Consider the following 18,846-nt stretch of genomic DNA (forward strand, 5'->3'; position numbering starts at 1 on the left):
TCGGAAAACATATTTCTGATGGTCTTAGGAACCGAGACACCACTCCTCTATCTCTAGGCAGGTCCGCCCACATGCAGATACACCCATATATGAGTACCCACAAAATTTCATATATTTATAATTAGAAAAAATAAAGATTTCACAATATATAATTACATATTGTTTTGTGATTAATCACTGTGCTTTGATTATGTTCAATTTGTAACAATGAAAATGCATCCTGCATTTCAGATATTTACATTACTATTCATTCATAACAGTAGCAAAATTATAGTTATGAAATAGCAGCGAAAATAATTTTATGGTTGGGGGTTACCACAATGTGAGGAACTGTATGAAAGGGTTACAGCATTAGGAAGGTTGAAAACCGCTGCTGTAAACCTAAATGGAAGCAAACTATCTCATCTTTCTCTTGTGTGAGTCACCATGAACTTGAACTTGATGTTAGTGGGCTTGGTTTTGTTACTAAGGAGCCCTGTTACAGATGCGTTCTCAGCTCCTAGCAAAAGGCTGCTGGTACATTGGCTCAATGGCTCTGTGGATAAAAGACCTGGGGATCATCTGCTTTTGTCAAGGTCACAGCCAAGGAAACCTCCTGAGACCGGCCTACTCTGCCGCCTGCGGTTGCTGTGAGTCAGCTTTGAATCCAGGACACATAGCAGCAGCAGCAGCAAGTCGGGTTATAGGCAAATAGTCATGATCTTGAACAGGAAGCCTTCTGATGTCAAGAGTTATTGTAAATTAATGACTATTGATTTATCGATTAGTCCAGGACATGGAAGAAACAGAGCGAGTATTTGCAGGATATTACTTCAGAATCATATTCAGTATAAAAGGGAGAAAAGCAATGGGCAAGGGAGTCCCCCATGCCTGCTGATGTTAATTCTTTGGGAGAAGGAGAGTGAGAAAATTTGAATGGCTGGATAGGGCTATGCCCGGGATAGATCCACTCTGACTTTGCAGTAAGATGGACAATGGATTACCTTTTTGGTTTAAGTGAGCTTCAGCTGGGTCTTTGTTACTTGTGACTGAAAATATAGTGATTAATACATAGTGTGAATAACTTAAAGTATTTGTAGATAGTGCCTGGGGCAGGCTGATGAAACAGTTTCCAAAGTTCCCAAAGTGAGTCGTAGGCCACTGGCTGTACTGATATGTGTGTTTCCCTGTTCCCTCTCTCTGTGATAGTCTGAGAGTCTGTTGGTTGGAGGTACAGTTATTTGAATTAGGCTATTTCTTATGAATTTCTTTCTTTCCGCTTCAGTGGAGCCTCCCTCTATGTAAATGTCTTGTCTAGGAGCGCTATGTCTTGGATTCCTCTCAATGGCAGGGAGAGTTGGGTTTGTGTGGTTTCCTACCTCGGATTTGCTGTCACTTGTTCAGAAGCACAGATCTTATTTTTATTCCCGTCTCTTAATAAAATAGTATAGCTAGTGCTGTATTTTAGGTGGGATTTTTATTAATATTTTAAAGTATGCTGAATTATATTCATTCCGCAGAAATAGAATGCATTTTTTGTTTTTTGGTATTATTGGCTGATTTAAAAAATTCGATTTTCTTATTCTAAAAATATGTCAAAATACACTGAGTTTCCTAATTACTGGTATGAAAAATCCAAACTTTTATTATAATTTAAATGGCATGACCCTGTGATCATTTAGTGTTTTATGACATACAGTAATAAAACAGGAACCCTTTAAAAAGCTTGTTGGGAGGGGACCTCTTTAATATTTTGTAAACATTCTTCATCTCATAGAAAGGAATAGCATCACTTGACTGGAAAACACAACAAAAGGTCAACACACAGACCTGAAACTATTTATAGGCTTTTCTTTCTTTCTGGTTTTTGTTGTTGTTTTATTGTTTTCTTTTGCTCTGTCTTGTTCTTGTGCTTATTATTGCCTCAGCATGTTTATCTAGATAAGATAGGTGGGGTAAACAATCCAGGGTAGACAACAATGGGACTGATAGTTCAGGGGAAACACAGAGAGAGGGAGGCAGGGTAAAGGAAAATCCAGGCCTAAGGAAACTACAAGTGATCTAAAATCGATGGAAAGGAGGCCATAGGATGCCTTGTGGGGCTTGATCAAGGGCAATGTAACCAATAGGAATTACTGAAACCCGAATGAAGGCCAAACATGATAGTGGGACAAGAGGAAAATAAAAGGAAATAGAGGAAAGAACTAGGAGGTAAAGGGCACTTATAGAGATATAAATACAGTCATGTGCACATGTGTATATATATATATATATGATGGGAAAATAGATCTATGTATTTATATTAGAGTGGAGACCCAAAGCCCATCTGTAGACAATTGGACATCCCCTTACAGAAGGGTCACAAGGAAGAGACAAGCCAGTCAGGGTGCAGTATAGCACCGATGAAACATACAACTTATCTCTAGTTCTTTAATGCTTCCTCCTCCCCATTATTAAGGTAGCAGACGGGCATTGGGCCTCTACTCAAGTACTCCCTCAATGCAAGAACACTTTGTTCTATCAACCTGGTATTCCATGATGCTCACCTTCGTGACACAACCACTGAAGAAAACAATGGGTGAATAAACAAATGTGGTAAAGAAATCTGATGATGTCCGGCTATCAAAAGACATAGCATCTGGGGTCTAAAAGGCTTAAAGATAAACAAGTGGCCATCAAGCTGATAACAGCAAAGTCCACATGGAAGAAGCACACTAGTCTGTGTGATCATGAGGTGTCGATGGGATCAGGTAGCAAGCATCAAAGACTCAGAACAAAAAATCATATTGATGTGAATGAGGGGAAATGCAGAGTGGAGACCCAAAGGTCATCTGTAGACAATTGGACATCCCCCTTACAGAAAAGTCACAAGGAAGAGACAAGCCAGTCAGTGTGCAATATAGCACGGATGAAACATGCAACTTTCCTCTAGTTCTTTTATGCTTCCTCTTCCCCACTATCATAACCCCTATTCTATCTTACAAATCCAGGTAGACCAGAACATGCACACAGATACAGATAAGAGCTGGAAACACAGGGAATCCAGGATGGATAAACCCCTCAGGACCAATAATGAGAATAACAATACCAGGAAGATAAAGGGAAGATGGGGCCAGGGTGGGGGGAGGAAGAGGGAACCAATCACAATGATCTACATATAACCCCCTCCCAGGGGGACCAACAACACAAAAGTGGGTGATGGAGACATCGGCCAGAGTAAGACATGAACAAATAATGGCAATTTATAAATTATCAAGGGTTCATAAGGGAGGGAGGGGGAAAATGAGGAGCTGATACCAAGGGTTCAAGTAGAAAGAAAAATGTTTTGAAAATGATGATGGCAACAACTGTGCAAATGTGCTTGACACAATGGATGTATGTATGGATTGTGATCAGAGCTGTACGAGCCCCCAAGAAATGATTTTTTTAAAAAGAAGAAATGGTTTTCAGATCAAATGTACGTATGTGCTTGACACAATGGATGGATGTATGGATTGTGATAAGAATTGTACGAGCCCCCAATAAAATGAATTTTTTTTAAAGAAGAATAAATGAACAGCATCTTTAAATGGTGGCTTCCATCTTATAAGTAAGGTACTCATGGATCTGGTCAAATGTATTTTCCAGATAAAAAATATATAAAGGCCCTCAAATGTCCCTTCTTTATTTTCTAAGGACATGTCCTTCTTGGTTAATGTTTTCATCAAAGGATAAGACTAAATAAATGATTGTTGTCCCTCATTAGGTTGAAAGTTGTGGTTGGTTGCCTACTTTGCATTGCATTTAAATTTCTACTCAAGTTCACCATTACTTCCTTAGAAGAATTAACCATATGGTGGACTCTATTCCCCATTCTGAGTAGTCTTTTGATTGTGTACTCACAGTGATTCCTGTGAATAGTCCATAAAGATCTTCATACCATATCCAAAACCAGGTGAGCTCTGCCGGTTCAAGGTTCTGGATCCCTGAGACGGCAGCGGCTACAGAAAGGATGCTGGTATTAGTTCCATGTTGCTCAGCAGCAGATTTGTTAGAAGTGGACTGAGAACCACAGGGTGGCAGTTTCAAACACCAGCTGCTCCATGCGGGAAAGACGGCGCTTTGGGCTCCTGGCTCCTGTAAACAGTTGCAGTCTCACAAACTCATAGGGGCAGTTCCAACCTGGCACACAGTTCACCATGAATTGAAATAGACTCAGTGTTCACCATGAACTGAAATAGACTCAGTAACCGTGAGGTTGGTTTGGTAGGGAATCGTCTAAACCATTGTTAAAAATTCTTCACCGTTGACTGAAAGAAATGCTTATGTTGGAATATTCTAAGGTAATTGATCATTGTCCTGAGCATCAGCCAGGTGGTAAACGGACCAGATTACTTAATATATAGAAACAGAAACTAACTCTAGATTACAGGCAGAAAAGGAAATGTAATAGGTTTTAAAATTACAAAGTTCAAAGATCAAATTAGTTTATTCAAGACTGAATCCAAGGGTTTAAATTATGTTGGCAGCACTATTTCCTTGTCTCTTAACAGTGTATATGCCTCAGATGCTCTATTTTTAATAAAACAGCCTCTATATTTTACCAAATACAAGGGGTTTCAAAAAGTTCTTTTCTTTTCTAATGTTTTATTGTGAATTGGGTGGGGTTTTACAAAGCAGATCAATTTCTCTTTCAACAATTCATACACCGTCTGTTTTTGTTTTGTTCCCCACCCCCACCGTTTGTTTTATGACATTGATTGCCATCTCCACAGTGTAGCATCCCTTAGGCCTTATGTGTCCTTTCCCCATTCCTCCTAATTTCCTAACCCTTCCGAACTTTCTCTTGATCTCAAATAGTTATTGCTCAATTGTTCATCCCTCTGTACGTTTATTTTTCCTGTTATCTCCCTCACTGCCATCGAGTGAATTCCAACTGATGACAGCCCCGCAGGACCGAGTGGAACTGCTCCTCTGAGTCCCCAAGTCTGTAGCTTTCGGGCTTAGAACGCCTCACCTTTCACCAAGGAGTGGCTGGTAGTTCCCAAGGGCTGGCCTCCTGGTTGGCAGCCCCATGTGTAGACCACTGGGCACCCAAGGATCCCCATTGCTCCCCGATAGAACTGTCTGTTGTTTGGATGAAAATTGCAAATGAATGTGGGTTCATCCCTAGTCGTGAGGCATGCCTAGGGACCATCGTCTCAGGAGCTTCGCCATTCTCTACCTGACCTGTAAGCCTGGTCTTTTTCATGATTTTGAATTCTACTTGGTATGGTCAGAGGAAACCAGCCTCCAACACCTGAAAGGCCAGAAGGTGCAAACATACGGCGACAATATATAAAGCTTATAGTAAAGTCATAGAGGATCAGAAAGATAAGAGAGAGAGTGAAATAAAGGAGTTACATGTGTCCTAAGGGGGGTGGTAGCTACATCAAGGTCCCTGAGCTGACAGATGAGGAAACCTAATACCCGCATTGGGCGAAGGGATGAGGGGGGTTGGGGGGCACTGGGAAGAGAGAGCTAAAGGATAGCGTCTGCTTCTATAGGGAGATACAATTCACCCTGTGCTCACTATAAGGCCGCATCGCAGTTAAGGGGAGAATGTTGGGAACGATATTTAAAGCAGAATAATGTACTTGGACTTTACCTCTCTAACTTACCAAAGTGGGAGCTCTCCTGCTGTGGAAGACCAGCGTTCCAGATTCCCTCTGTTGTACGTTAAGGAATACAGTCCTCATCATATTTTCCTCAGTCAGTGTCAGTTTCCTACATGACATTTTTCTCCTACTCTATCCAGGATCTTCTAATTAGTTTTAGCTCCATTATCCTTTCGTTTTTTGAAGTTGTGAACCCCCCTCATATACCAATGTGAGCTGTGAGCTGCTAGTCTCGTCCTCTTTCATAATTTTAGAGAAAAGGAGATTATCTCTTTCTTGATTATTTGAGCAACATTTCTAGGGCGAGCTCTGATTGGGTGACTTGGTTTGATGCATGTCTCTGACCCTATCACGATGGCCACTGATTGGTTATGGTGGACTATGTGCGCATCTCTCTTTGAAGTAGGCAGACTGCTAGCACTCTGGGCTCAAGGCACAGACTTCCATAAAAAATGGAGGAGAAGGAAGACCTTATGAGGGACTCGTGCTTCAAGTTGAGAGGTGACTTTTCAAAAAAATCGTGCAAGGGGTCTGTCAAGGCATGATCTGAATTGGAATCTGTCTTGACTTTGTACTTGAAGCCAAGAAGGAAGACATGGCACCTGAAGCACAGGGGAGACGGGGTGGGGTGGGGGGGAGGCTGTGAATTTGCTCCTGCGATTCCCTGATTTTCCCAGAGCATTGTTGTTTCTGATCTTCTGGATGTTTTCAAGGTGGCAGTTCTTCCATTGATCTTTTATTTTACCTTTTAGGTGGACAAAAAAATCGTCAGGACTGAGATAGGAGTTCTTCTTCGCCTTTCACACCCAAACATTGTAAGTGGATTTTAACCTATTTCAAATCCTTTCCAAAGCTCGAGAATGGGACCTTTGTTCTTAACTCTCCATGCTTAATGGTTAATAGGGGACTCCTTCTCCCTGAGCAGCTACCGTGACCGGCTCTTGTCCCCAGCTAATCACATTTTCAATTCTTTGAGTGAATAAATCTTTAAAATAATATCCCTTGAAAGAGTTCTGAAAATGAACAGATCAGCAATATATATACCATCTTTATTTTCATGCATGAAAGAAGAGCAAAACAATTGGAGAGTTTTGTTTCTCTCTAATAAAGTACTGGCTTCCCCGCCTCCCCCCTTCTTTTGTGTACCTACCTTATTAATATGCCATTGCTGGAAAAGCCTGTGAAGAAAATGCTTTGTTTTTCCAAAGTCATTTCAATCTCCTTTGAGAGAGTATCTGTTTCCGGAATAATGCGAGGATGCACCAAAATGCTGTACTTGAATAGAGAAAATAAGATGTTCTCAATAGCCCTGCTTTAAGCTACCCCTGGATGAAGCCACTGATGGAAAAACAGACAAAAAGCATTCTTGGAGCCAATGAAGTGAAATGAAAAAAAATCATCTTCTAGGCCGTGACTTGGCTTTATAAATTGAGCCATCTATCCAAAGTACATATTTTACCCATTGCTCTGAAAAAGTGTTTGCTCAAGGCAATGCGTTTGAAACATCATACATGAATTAGAGACACATCTACCTATAAATAACAGAAAACACAAATGTGGTAGTCTAAGCACCTTTTTCCTCCTATTACAAGACATCAGTATGCGTGCAGTTGTTCATGTTGCCTCAGCTGCTCCAGAGCGGAGCGCACCATTTAGGACCAAACGCTTCCTGTCCTTCATCCCACTGTCCTCCGTGCAGGTGTCACCCTGACGCTTTCTCTTCAGAGTCCCCAGATAAGTCCTTCACATTCCTCACTTGCTGTTGGGTCTATAGCCAAGACAGGAAAAAGAGCCACACACACACACACACACACACACACATATACTGTAGACTATATATGTATATTTACTGTAGAATAGATATGTATATTTACTGTAGAATATATATGTATATTTACTGTAGACTATATATGTATATTTACTGTAGAATATATATGTATATTTACTGTAGAATATATATGTATATTTACTGTAGAATATATATATTCTACAGTAAAATTTCACTCAGATTTTATTAGTCAAAGCTGGCCCTATAATCACCCATATCTGCAAGGAGGCTGAGACATTCGGCAGCAAGGTTGCCGTAAGTGGGTTAGACCAACCATGCTCTCTAATTTAGGGTAGGCACCTTAATTCTCTCTACAAAACCTGGAGTTCATTTTCAGTCAAGTCTAGGGAAAAGGGACAAGCATTTAACAAGACTTGCCACATTCACCATTGCTTTCACACCGCCTCTCTTTTTTTTTATTCCCAAGAGAAACCAATTTGGACTTTGCCTTCCATGTAGTTTAACCCTGGTCTCTGGGTCCTGACTACTGGAGAGAACACGTAAATTTGGTTGGATTCTTGGAACGTGTCAAACCCCTGTTATAGTCCACCAAATAACTCCCGTCCCCACTTTTATTAGCGCTCTTTTATCCACAAACAATTTTAGAGGTGGTAAGGGGCATTCTTTCTATTCAGACAAACCCTCTCGGGTGGTCTGCTACAGACTTTGAATTCCAAGCTCCTTCTCAAGAAAAAGATTTATTTATATTGCCGGCAACGATGGTGCTTTCAACTGGTTTGGGAACTTGTACTATTTGCTTGTTTTTAATTTGGAGCAACACGGGAGTTGAAATGTTTTAAGCAACCTTTTAAGAAGTGTGTATAAGGCAAGTCATCTTTGAACTGATTAAAGGAAAACCATCAGAATTTAGGTTACTAATGACGAGAATTCATGAGGTGGAAGACAAATGCCGTTCTGATACTAGAAGCTCTATAAACAATGCTACCACATAGTACTAGTATAGAGAGTGTGATTTTTTTCCCCCTCATAACTTCAGCTAGTTCCAAGAAAGGTGAAAATAGGAAATCCATGTGATATTCTTTGTTTTATATATTTTTCCTCAGATAAAACTTAAAGAGATATTTGAAACCCCCACAGAAATCAGCCTGGTTCTGGAACTCGTCACAGGAGGAGAACTGTTTGACAGGTGAGTTGGTCCTAGAAATCTTATCAAGAAAGGGTTTATTTCTAACCAACAAGATAAAAGACTACAGACAATTTTTTATCTAAAATTTTCATGAATATCAGAACACACCAGCTGATAATTTCTTTCTTTCTTTGAATCATTTCCGTGGGGGCTCTTACAGCTCTTATCACAATGCACACACCAATAGCGTCAGTCACATTTGTGCACGTGTTGCCATCATCATTTCCAAAGCATTTTCTTTCTGCTTGAGCCCTTGGTGCCAGCTGGTAATTTTTGTGTGATCCATATTAAGAGAAGTATAGGACAGAGTCCTGATGGTGCAAACCAACCAGCTCTGAGGGAAAAACACGTGACTATCTGTTCGCATGAAGACGGACGGCTTCAGAAATGCCCTATTGAGTCGGTAAATGCCAGAAACCACTCGATGGCAGGGAGTTGTGAGTAAGCTATAGGATAGAAGAAAATAATATTCAATGCGAGGATCTTAGGTTGCTCTTGGTGACCTTAGGTATAGCTGCAAAAACGCTGCCCCATCAGTACCATCCCTGCAGCCACTGCCACATGTGACCTCATTGCTGGAGACGCTGCATCCAACACATCGGCGAGAGACTCTCCTTGTCAATGATCCTCTGCTTTACAGAGCATGAGGTCCTTCCCCAAAGGATGGCATGCCTAAAATAAGTGAAACTTCATCAGTACTCACTTCGAAGGACCATTCTGACTGTACTTCCTGCAAGGGAGAGTTGTTCATGTATAGTTTGTAGGCAGAGGAAAACCTGTCATGCTTGGTTTGTAAAGAGGGAATACATTGTAATATTTATTAACCTTTGCAAGCATTTACCTCCAAAGAAACAACAAAACTTCTAAAAGCATATTAGTAAACATTCAAAACCCACTTTCTCAAAAAAACAAACAAAACCAAAACCTATGTTAAGAAATTCCAAGCTGCAGAGCAATACATGTTTTAGCAGAGCAATACATGTTTTAGTATGGCCAATTACAGCCAAGTTTAGTTATCTGTTTATCACTCAAAACAAAAATGTGAGACTAGAGAGCATTCCTGAAAATTTACAGAGCATAGTAGGCAAAAATGTGCATAGGAAAAGGAAAAACGTTTAAGTTCTTTTCGATTTTCCACCTCCTGTGTTTTTCCTGGGGGTTATCAGGAATTGTTTGCTTGGCTCATCGAGGTAATCAGAGAAGAATGGAATTGGAGAAGGAAGCAAAGGGACTAAGCAGATCGGCATTAGAAAGAGTAAGAGGCGCACACATATGAAGCTCTCACTGCTTAAGTTGCTGAGTACAAGGTTCACCCAGAAGGCGAGGGCACTAGTGATCATAGGCTGAGTGCCCGGAGCACAGTCCACGCTCCAGAAATGCTGCAGAAGAAGAAGTGGATGTGCAATGAGACAATGGATGGACTCCAAGCAGAAGGGTCTCAACGGAGGCTAGTGGTGATTGTCTAGGCGAGACACCTTCCTTTTCTTCCCTCCCCCCACGCCACTGTGTTGAACTTGCTGTCTCTTCCAGGCAGCTCCCCAAAGTATTTGTACTGCTTCTCCAAGTTTCAGTTTGTTTCTAATGTCACTAGGAAGAACCGTCCCATAGGGTGTCCTAGGTGATTCTCTTTCCAGAAGCAGCGCACCAGACCATTCTCCCTGGAGCCGCTGGGCAGGTTTGAACCATTGAACTTATAGTTAGCAGACGAGTTCTCAGCCACTGTGCCACTCGGGCTCCTTAATCCGACTTTGCAGGTGTGGAAATTGAGAATTAGTAAACGTTAGTGATCATCCCTAAATCTGACCATTGGAACTAGAAACAGGCTTTCTTGTCTTCTCCAACCTTTTACTTCTATGAGCGCACTGTTTTTCTCATTAAACACAGGGAATCTTTTCCATATTACTGACAAGAGACTTGCCTATCGCTTATTTGACTGGGAATTCACAATATGTTGCAATATGTTGATTGGTTTTTATGCAGAATTACATGTGTTCCCAGTGGACCAATACATTTCTCATGCAAACCTCCAGCTACATAATAGTTCATCCACTGGAGAGGAAGCTGCTATTGGTGGGAAGAGCAGCAGGGCTCCGAATCTGTGTGCTAGGAAGACCGAGGGCCTCAGGACAGGATTGAATTAGAGTTTTCCAGCCGCACAGCTGTTCTAATAACGGCTGGAGATGCACTCAATTCAATTTTCGACAATTAGTGTGACAGGAGCAAGTGCACAGGCGTCATCTTTTAAAGCAGATCCGTGGAGAGAAATGAGCACTGTTCATATTTTCTCATCCTCCAATTTTAATATACTTGAAGGAAAACAGAAGCAACTGAAGAGGCAGAAGCTCATGGGCCATAACACCAATGGCGAAAGTAACAAACAAAAACCAGTCTTGGAGTAAGAAGGCCTATTGAGGCCAGAAGACAGCAACCTCAGATCCCATGGAACCATTACGTCACCACTGGGCTTCCTTCCCACCTCTCCGGCAGTCTGCTAAGCCCCTTAGCTGCTGAGGAAGCTGTAGGAACTGAGATCCCAGGACAGTCTTTTAGGTCAGATTTACTAATTAAATTCTAGAAACCATTTTGTTTTCAGCACTGCCCAAAATGGGACGGAGGGAATTTACATGTCCTCCTGGCAAGGTGTCGTGTTCCTGAGCCTTTGAAAATGAACCTTAAAGGACTGTACCTTAGAACAAAATAGGACGGAAACCAAGGTACTAAATTTGAAGGGAAATGAGTTGTTTGTTATTGTTAGATGTCGTTGAATCAGCTGTGACTCATGGAGAGCTTACATGTAACCAGCAAACTTGTGCTTGGCCCTGAGCCCCTTTATGATCATCGGACGGCTGGGTCCCTTGTTGGGCTATTGTGTCACTCCTTCTCATTGGGGATGTGCCTCCTTTTTACTGACCTTCCTGTAACAAGTATGATGTCCTTTTCTAGCAGCTGGTCTGTCCAAAGTAAGTGAATGAAGTCATGCCTCCCTCCCTTTCTGAGGAGCATTCTGGTTGTTGTTGTTGGTGGTGGTTTGGTTTTTCTTTGTAAGACTGGTCTGTTCATTCTTCTGACAATCCACTGCAGAGTCGATGCTCTCTGCCAACATGGTAGTGTGAACCCATCGATCCTGCTGTCCTTTTTGTTTTCCAGTTCTTGCATGCACATGGAGCATTCGAAAAATTCATTAAAAAACCACAAAGAGAAATAGAGCCATGAGAATATTGGAATAGAAAAAATAAAATTATCAACCAAATGAAATCTGTTTAGAGCAGTGCTTCTCAACCTGTGGGTCGCGACCCCTTTGGGGGTCAAACAACCTTTTGACAGGGGTCGCCTAAGACCATCATGAACGCATATTTCTGATGGTCTTAGGACCCGAGACACGGCTCTGTATCCGTCTCCCAGTGGGTCCACCCACATGCAGTCATGCCCACATACGAGTACGAGGCATGAAGACTGTGATCCATGCTACACCATGTTTCAAGACAAAATTTCATTTACTTGTCATTAGAAATAAATTTTTCATAGTATATTATTTGCATATTGTTTTGTGATTAATTACTATGCTTTATTCAATTTGTAACAATGAAAATACATCCTGCATATTACATATTTATGTTATGATTCATAACAGTAGCAAAATTACAGTGATGAAGTATCAATGAAAATAATTTTATGGTTGGGGGTCACCACAGCATGGAGAACTCTATTAAAGGGTCGCAGCATTAGGAAGGTTGAGAACCACTGGTTTAGAGGTTAACAACCACAAGAAGGAATGAATCCTTCATCGCTTCTAAAGAGTAAGGTGGCCTAGTTTATTTTGTATAAAAGCACAAACCATTTGACTCTATGGTTAAATGTGATTGGCAAGGTTTTTTTGAAGTGCCAACTGAATTTTATGGGTGCTCTTTTAAGTGGTATGTCCTAAAACAAGTGCCTTATTTTATTGAATTTAAGTGGTTTTGCTTTTATTTAAAATAGATTTCTAAAAAGATTTGTGCTGTCCTAGTCGTATGTAAAAACTGTGTTTAACTCCAAATCCAGGAATAACATTTCCACTTGCTCTATTTGCAGGAGCTAGGAGATCACTGGCATGGCTGATCTTTCTCTGGGACCACAGCCAGTGTCTGTGATGAGCATGGCTTCTCAGTCTAGTCATTGGTTCCCCATTGCAGGAAATGTAGGTATATGGCTTGATAAAGTAGCCATTGCCTGAAGATTTTCTGGCATCCACTCGCTAGGTAATTAGTATTAATTCTAGAAACATTTATTGAATACCTACTTTGAGCGCGAGTCGATGCTAGGTCTTGTGCGTGACTCAAGCAGCCATCTAAACAGGGAGTTAACTCCTAGAGCGATAGAGCCTAGAGAGAAAAGATGGCAAGGACCTCATCAGTCCCTAGCATGGCCATTCAGCTCTCCCCGTAGAATCACACTTATAAAATTTAAACCAGCATTTGACAAATGCGACTTGACGAGTTTACAGCAGTTGATTTTTCTAGTCAGCCAGGGTAGGAGCTCAAATTAACAAAATATTAAAAGTTTCATATCTGACTTCCAGTAACCTAACTCTGTGACACTCTGATTAACAAATTGTCTGGGAATAAAATTCTCTTTTTAGCAGAAGCAGCTTGAGAGAGAAGTAGTTGAAGGATGGTAGTTGGCCATATCAAGGTGTGCAGAATTCACCACCAAGAGGAATGAGACTGAGTTGACATTTTGAGCTCTTGTCCTAACATGGCTACTTTAAAGAGGTTGTTCCTGACTACAGAATTAATAAATCCTTCCAGTACAACATAAATTACATCATTGGTTATTTAGAATCTCGGGTTATTTAAAAGTTCAGGTATCCATTATATGTGATCTCATCCAAGGCAGGGACCACTGATTCTTTAATATATTCAGCAAGTGCCTGGCCCTTGCCAACCTAATCAGTTGCCTTTAAGTAGACACTAACTAATTGTAAGTGCAAGTGAGTCGGAATAGAACTGTGTTTCGTTGGGTTTTCTATGGCGGATTATTTGGGAATGGATTGCCAGGATTTTCTCTGAACTGCCTCCAGGCAGACTCAAACCTTCACCCTTTTGCTAGCAGCAGAGGATGCTAACGAGTTGCACAATCTAGGCTCCTATCATACAGTAACAAACATTGACTGTCACCACTCCATCTTTACACTCTTACAGTCAACTTAGCACAGGTTAATTTTCTTAGAATAATCTTCCTCTTATCCACCTACAAGCTCCTCTCAAGTCTATTTCCACACTCCAACTCCCACTCTTCCTCCAACTGGACCTTTCGGTATGAGTTACGGGACAACTTCCTCTAGAACCATTTTTCTAATGCGCATTCCTCTAAATAAGATGACTGTCTTTTCCTCACAGACTCAGGGCGCTTCTGTAAAGCCTCTGTCACCATGCCTAGCACGCTGCATCAATCCTTATCTGTCGCTTGGTCTGAACCAAGAGACACCATAGAACTGTAAACACTATGCGTGCATCAGTGCTTTGTTCTCAGCAGCTCCCCCGATGTTATTTACTAAATAAATGAAAGAGTGGAGATATAGATATACATATGTGGATATATGTGGATTTACGTATTGAGATATATATTACATGCATTATACATTAAAAATAGGCTTTGGAGAAATTAGCCACTTTGGAGAAATTAGCCACTGAGCACCTTATGGATAACATCAAGACATTTTCAGACACTGAAAGCCTAATGACGAGAAGCAGAATATTGTCAGCGATCGTGCCAGAAGATGAGCTTGTTCGTCAGAAGACACTCAAAATATGCAGAGGAAGAGCTGCCTTCTCAAAGCAGGCTCAGTCATAATGATGTGAATGGAGTAAAGCCCTCAGGGTCTTTATTTCCTGATGGGCACAGCTCTAAACAAGAAGAAACATCTGCAAAACTCTACTTATAATCAGAACTTGGAATGTATGAAATAGGAATCTAGGAAAACTTGAAATTATAAAAAATGAAATGGAACAAATAAAGATCAATAATTAAGCATTAGTGAGCTGAAATGGATAGGCATTGGCCATTTTGAATCAGAAAATCATATAGTTTACTATGCTGAAAATGACATAATCAAGAAGAATGGGGTTTCATTCATCTTAAAAAGGGATATTTTGGGGTTGCCTACTTATATAAGACAGGCATGGGAACCAAGCTTGAGGAGAAAGCAACAGAACTGATGGTCCTGGAGGGACTTGGGGGAGGAGGTGGGAGAAAGAGAGCGGTGAGCAAACAACATCACAGACAGGGGAAAAACTAGGGAATTAAAATCAACAGCAAGGAGGACATAGAGATCCTTGGGATGTTGGAGCAACAACAATATAGCTGAGAGGAATTACTGAGAGGTGGAAGTAGGGCAAGCATGATGGCGGAGAAGGAGGAAAGTCAAAGGAAATGGAGGAAAGCTCTAGGAAGCAAAGCTATGGCTAGAGGTATAAGCATAGGTGTGTACATATGTAAATACATAAATTCATAAAAATAGAGGTATTGGCCTTGGTACATATATGTATATGGCAATACACTGAGGTAGTGGATGGGCTTTTGGCCTCTGCTCATACCCTGCCTCAAAGCAAGAACACTTTTTTCTAACAAACTGGGATTCTGTGATGCTCACCCTCCCAGCACAATCGCTGAAGGCAAAATAGTTGCATAGGCAAATGTGGTGAAGAAAGCAGATGGTGCCTGGCTAGCAAACAATATAGGATGTGGGGTCTTAAAGGCTGGAAGTTAAGCAAGCGGCCATCGAGCAGAGAAGCAACAAGCTCACATAGAAGCACACCAGCCTGTGTGATCATGAGGTGCCATAGGGACCAGGTAACAGGCATCAGAAGACTCCAAACAAACAAACAAAAACCAGATTGTTGAGAACGAGGTGGGTTGGAGCAGAGACACAAACCCATCTGTAGACAATGGGACATCCCCTCATAGAAGGGTCACAAGAAGTGCTGAGTTAACCAGGGCACAGTGAAGAATTGATGAAACATACAATATTCCTCTGGTTCCTTGAGGCTTCTCAACCTTCACTATCATGACTCCAGTACTGCCTTTCACTGTGGGCTAGACCAGAGCATGTACACAGGTACAGATAAGAGATAACAGGAATGAGAGTAATAAAAGGGGGACCCGATCACAATAATCAACACATAACCACATACACCCTCCCCAAACAACAGAGATGTGGGGGAAGGGAAACAGCAGTTGGTTTAAGATATAAACATAATAACAATTTATAATTTATCAAGGGGTCGTGAGGGTGTGCGGAGGGAAAAAAGAGGAACTGATACCAAGGGCTCAATAGAAAGTTAATACCTAGAAAATAATGATGGCAACATATATACAAATATGCTGGAAACAATTGATGTATGGGTTGTTATAAGAGTGATAAGAGCCCCCAATAAAATTATCTTTTAATAATAACAAAAAGGGACATTTTAAGATTTATCTTGAATTAAAATGCTGTCTGTGATAGAATTTATCTTTTGCCTTCAAGGAAATCTAATCAATACAACTGTTATTCAAATTTATGGACCACTAAAGCTAATGATGAATAAATTGAGGAATTCTATCAATATTTTCAGTCTGAAATTGATCTAAGATGCAATCAAGATGTAGGGATAATTATTCATAATTGTAATGCAAAAGTTGAAAACAGAAGGAATAGTAATTGGAAAACATGGTCTTGATGATAGAAACAAAGCTGGAGATTGCATAGATATTTAGTTAATAGAAAATACCTTTTTTCATGAACATAAAAGGCAGCTAGCTATAAACATGGACTTCCCCAGATGAAATACAGCAACATCAAATTGACTACATCTATTGGAAGACATGCTAGAGAAGGTCAATATCAGCAGCTTAAACTAGGCCAGGGGCTGACTGTGGAACAGACCACAGATAGCTCAGTAAATTCAAGTTGAGACTGAGGAAACCGAAAACACTAAATTACGAAGACATAGAAAAATCCCTGCATTTGAATTATGGTGCTGGTGAACAACATTGAAAGCGCCACGGACTGCCAAAAGATCAAAGCAACTGTCTTGGAAAGTACAGCCAAAAGGCTCCTTAGAGACCAGAGGGTGAGACTTCATCTCACATACTTCAGACATGTCAGGAGAGACTAGTCCGTGGAAAAGGGCATCATGCTTAGTAAAAGGGCAGCAAAAAGCGTGGAAGATCCTGGATAGATCGACATAGTGGCTGCAGCAATGAGCTCAAACCTGAGACCAATTTTGAAGGTAGTCAGGCCAGGCAGTGTTTCCTTTTCTTGTATGGAACTGACTCTGTGGCACCTAATCACAACATATAGATCCTCTCTGTTCATTATGTGTATCTTTCTACTCATTCAACATTTATTTAGACAAATAGGAAATTCCCATTAAATGTTCTTATACTCTCTACTCATTCTTTAATCCTACCTCAAAATACCTCCCAAATAATTAATTTCTTCATCTAGCCCTTGCTTAGACATTCTTAATCAGAAGTGTTCTGAAATACAGACACTTCACTCTAAATTATACCCACATGGAAATACACAGGCATATAACTAGGCCAAATTATACAGAAGAAATCCCAGGAGGTGAAGCATGAGTGCCCTTCTAACTGCCCAGGAGAGCTCACATGACTTTAATAGACAGCTTAGGTTTCCCACCAGGGAGGCTACTCTTGTCTGTGCAAGTTGTCTGCGCATGCCCGAGATTTTGACGCTCTTCACATTGAGCTGTAATCCCTAGGGAGGCTGCAACATGGTCATCATCAGCACGTGCTGAAACTCCTCCTCCTTCCACAGACTCAACCTCGACTAGCACCCTGGGGAGAGACGCCACAAAGCAGTGTGGCATAGCCCTGGGCTGGTGATTGCCAGTTTTGTGCAGGTACAAAGGAAATTGATTTTATTCATTGCTGGGGTGATAGCAAGTTGCAAAGAAAAATTAAGCACTAGGCATGCTCTTCCATCATCTTTGTAGCCAATTACAAATATTAACCGGATTAGGGAGGGCCAAGGTCCCCAGGCTCAGAACAATGCACCGAGGAGACACTCATCACATTTTGTGGTGTGTTGGCTGTGCCACACAGTCCCCACAAAGAGCAAGAAGCAGAGAGTGGTGAAAGATAGGCAAAGCGCTCAGTCCAACACAAGAGTCCTTCTCCTTCCCTCCTCCTTCATTTTGACATATTCCAAAGATGTACTTCAAGAAATAAATGACAATTTCTTAAATAGACTTTCTAGCAAGGAACCGTGGAGGTATAGTGAGTAGTTAAGCCAACACTCTTCTGTAGGAGAGAGACTCTGCTTCTGTAAAGGTGATAGCTTAGAAACTATAAAGTGGTGACAAGTTGGAATTGAAAAGGTGACAAGGAGTAACCTGGCTAAACTAATCATGAGCTGGGACAACGAATACTGTCTTAAGACATAATTTGATCCTAGTGAACAACAAATACCTCCCAAGTAAAAAGGTGATGAAATATGTGCCTTTTTCCATTGAAAGAGATGATAAGCTTGTGTTTCTTGCCAATGTTCCAAATAACTGGGTGGGGAAGACCTAATAATTGAATTTTTACATATTGCAAAATTTTGTACTTGGTGTAACTTTTACTGAATCTTGAAAATTGTACTCATTGAAGTCTTTCCTAGTAAAGAGTCTTTTCATTTTTGTCAAAAATGTTTTATTCTTTTTCCCCCCCACATTCCATTTACCATTTCATAAGAATTTTAGAGCTACAAATTCAGCCTTTAATGCCAGATACTTGGAGAATGTACAACTTCCTGCTGCAGCATTTTAAAAAAAAGATACACTCTGAGAAACAACAATGCTATATAAAGGACTTAGCAGTCTAGAATAAAAATCGAAGGCAAAATTCCAGAAATTGTTGAGGATTTATCTGTTGTACATGTTGACTCGATCATTTCAGACAGGTCTTTGGCATAAATTCTGCCCCAGCTGAAAGTATCTCATGCAAGTTGATACTAGACCTGCCATCCAAAAAGTGGTTTCTCTCAAATTTCTGAGAAGGTGGAAACAGTAATAAGGTCGATTTAAAATCTTCCCATAAGTGTACACAGAACAAAGAACAGGGAAACCTCAAATCTACAAATGACAATATGTATAACAAGAGCAGGTGGCAAGGTATCCCATGAAGCCTAAAAGGGAAGAGAGCAAACTGAGGACAGTTATAAGGTTCATGTGGTGTCCAAAAGCAAGATGACCTCTGGTGGACTCGGGTACAGGGAATACTAAAAT

The 18,846-nt window shown here is 40.9% G+C and overlaps 1 protein-coding gene across 1 annotated transcript in view; it reads left to right on the top strand.

Annotated features, from left to right (window-relative positions):
- Positions 1-18,846, top strand: part of CAMK4 (calcium/calmodulin dependent protein kinase IV) — a 297,915-nt gene that overhangs the window by 164,353 nt on the left and 114,716 nt on the right. The window contains exons 3-4 of the mRNA XM_075543081.1: positions 6,368-6,430; positions 8,508-8,590. Coding sequence (XP_075399196.1) covers positions 6,368-6,430; positions 8,508-8,590 — 146 coding nt within the window. The remainder of the gene's footprint in view (positions 1-6,367; positions 6,431-8,507; positions 8,591-18,846) is intronic.

Source organism: Tenrec ecaudatus, chromosome 2 (assembly GCF_050624435.1).
Source record: "Tenrec ecaudatus isolate mTenEca1 chromosome 2, mTenEca1.hap1, whole genome shotgun sequence".
Taxonomy (NCBI): Eukaryota; Metazoa; Chordata; class Mammalia; order Afrosoricida; family Tenrecidae; genus Tenrec; species Tenrec ecaudatus.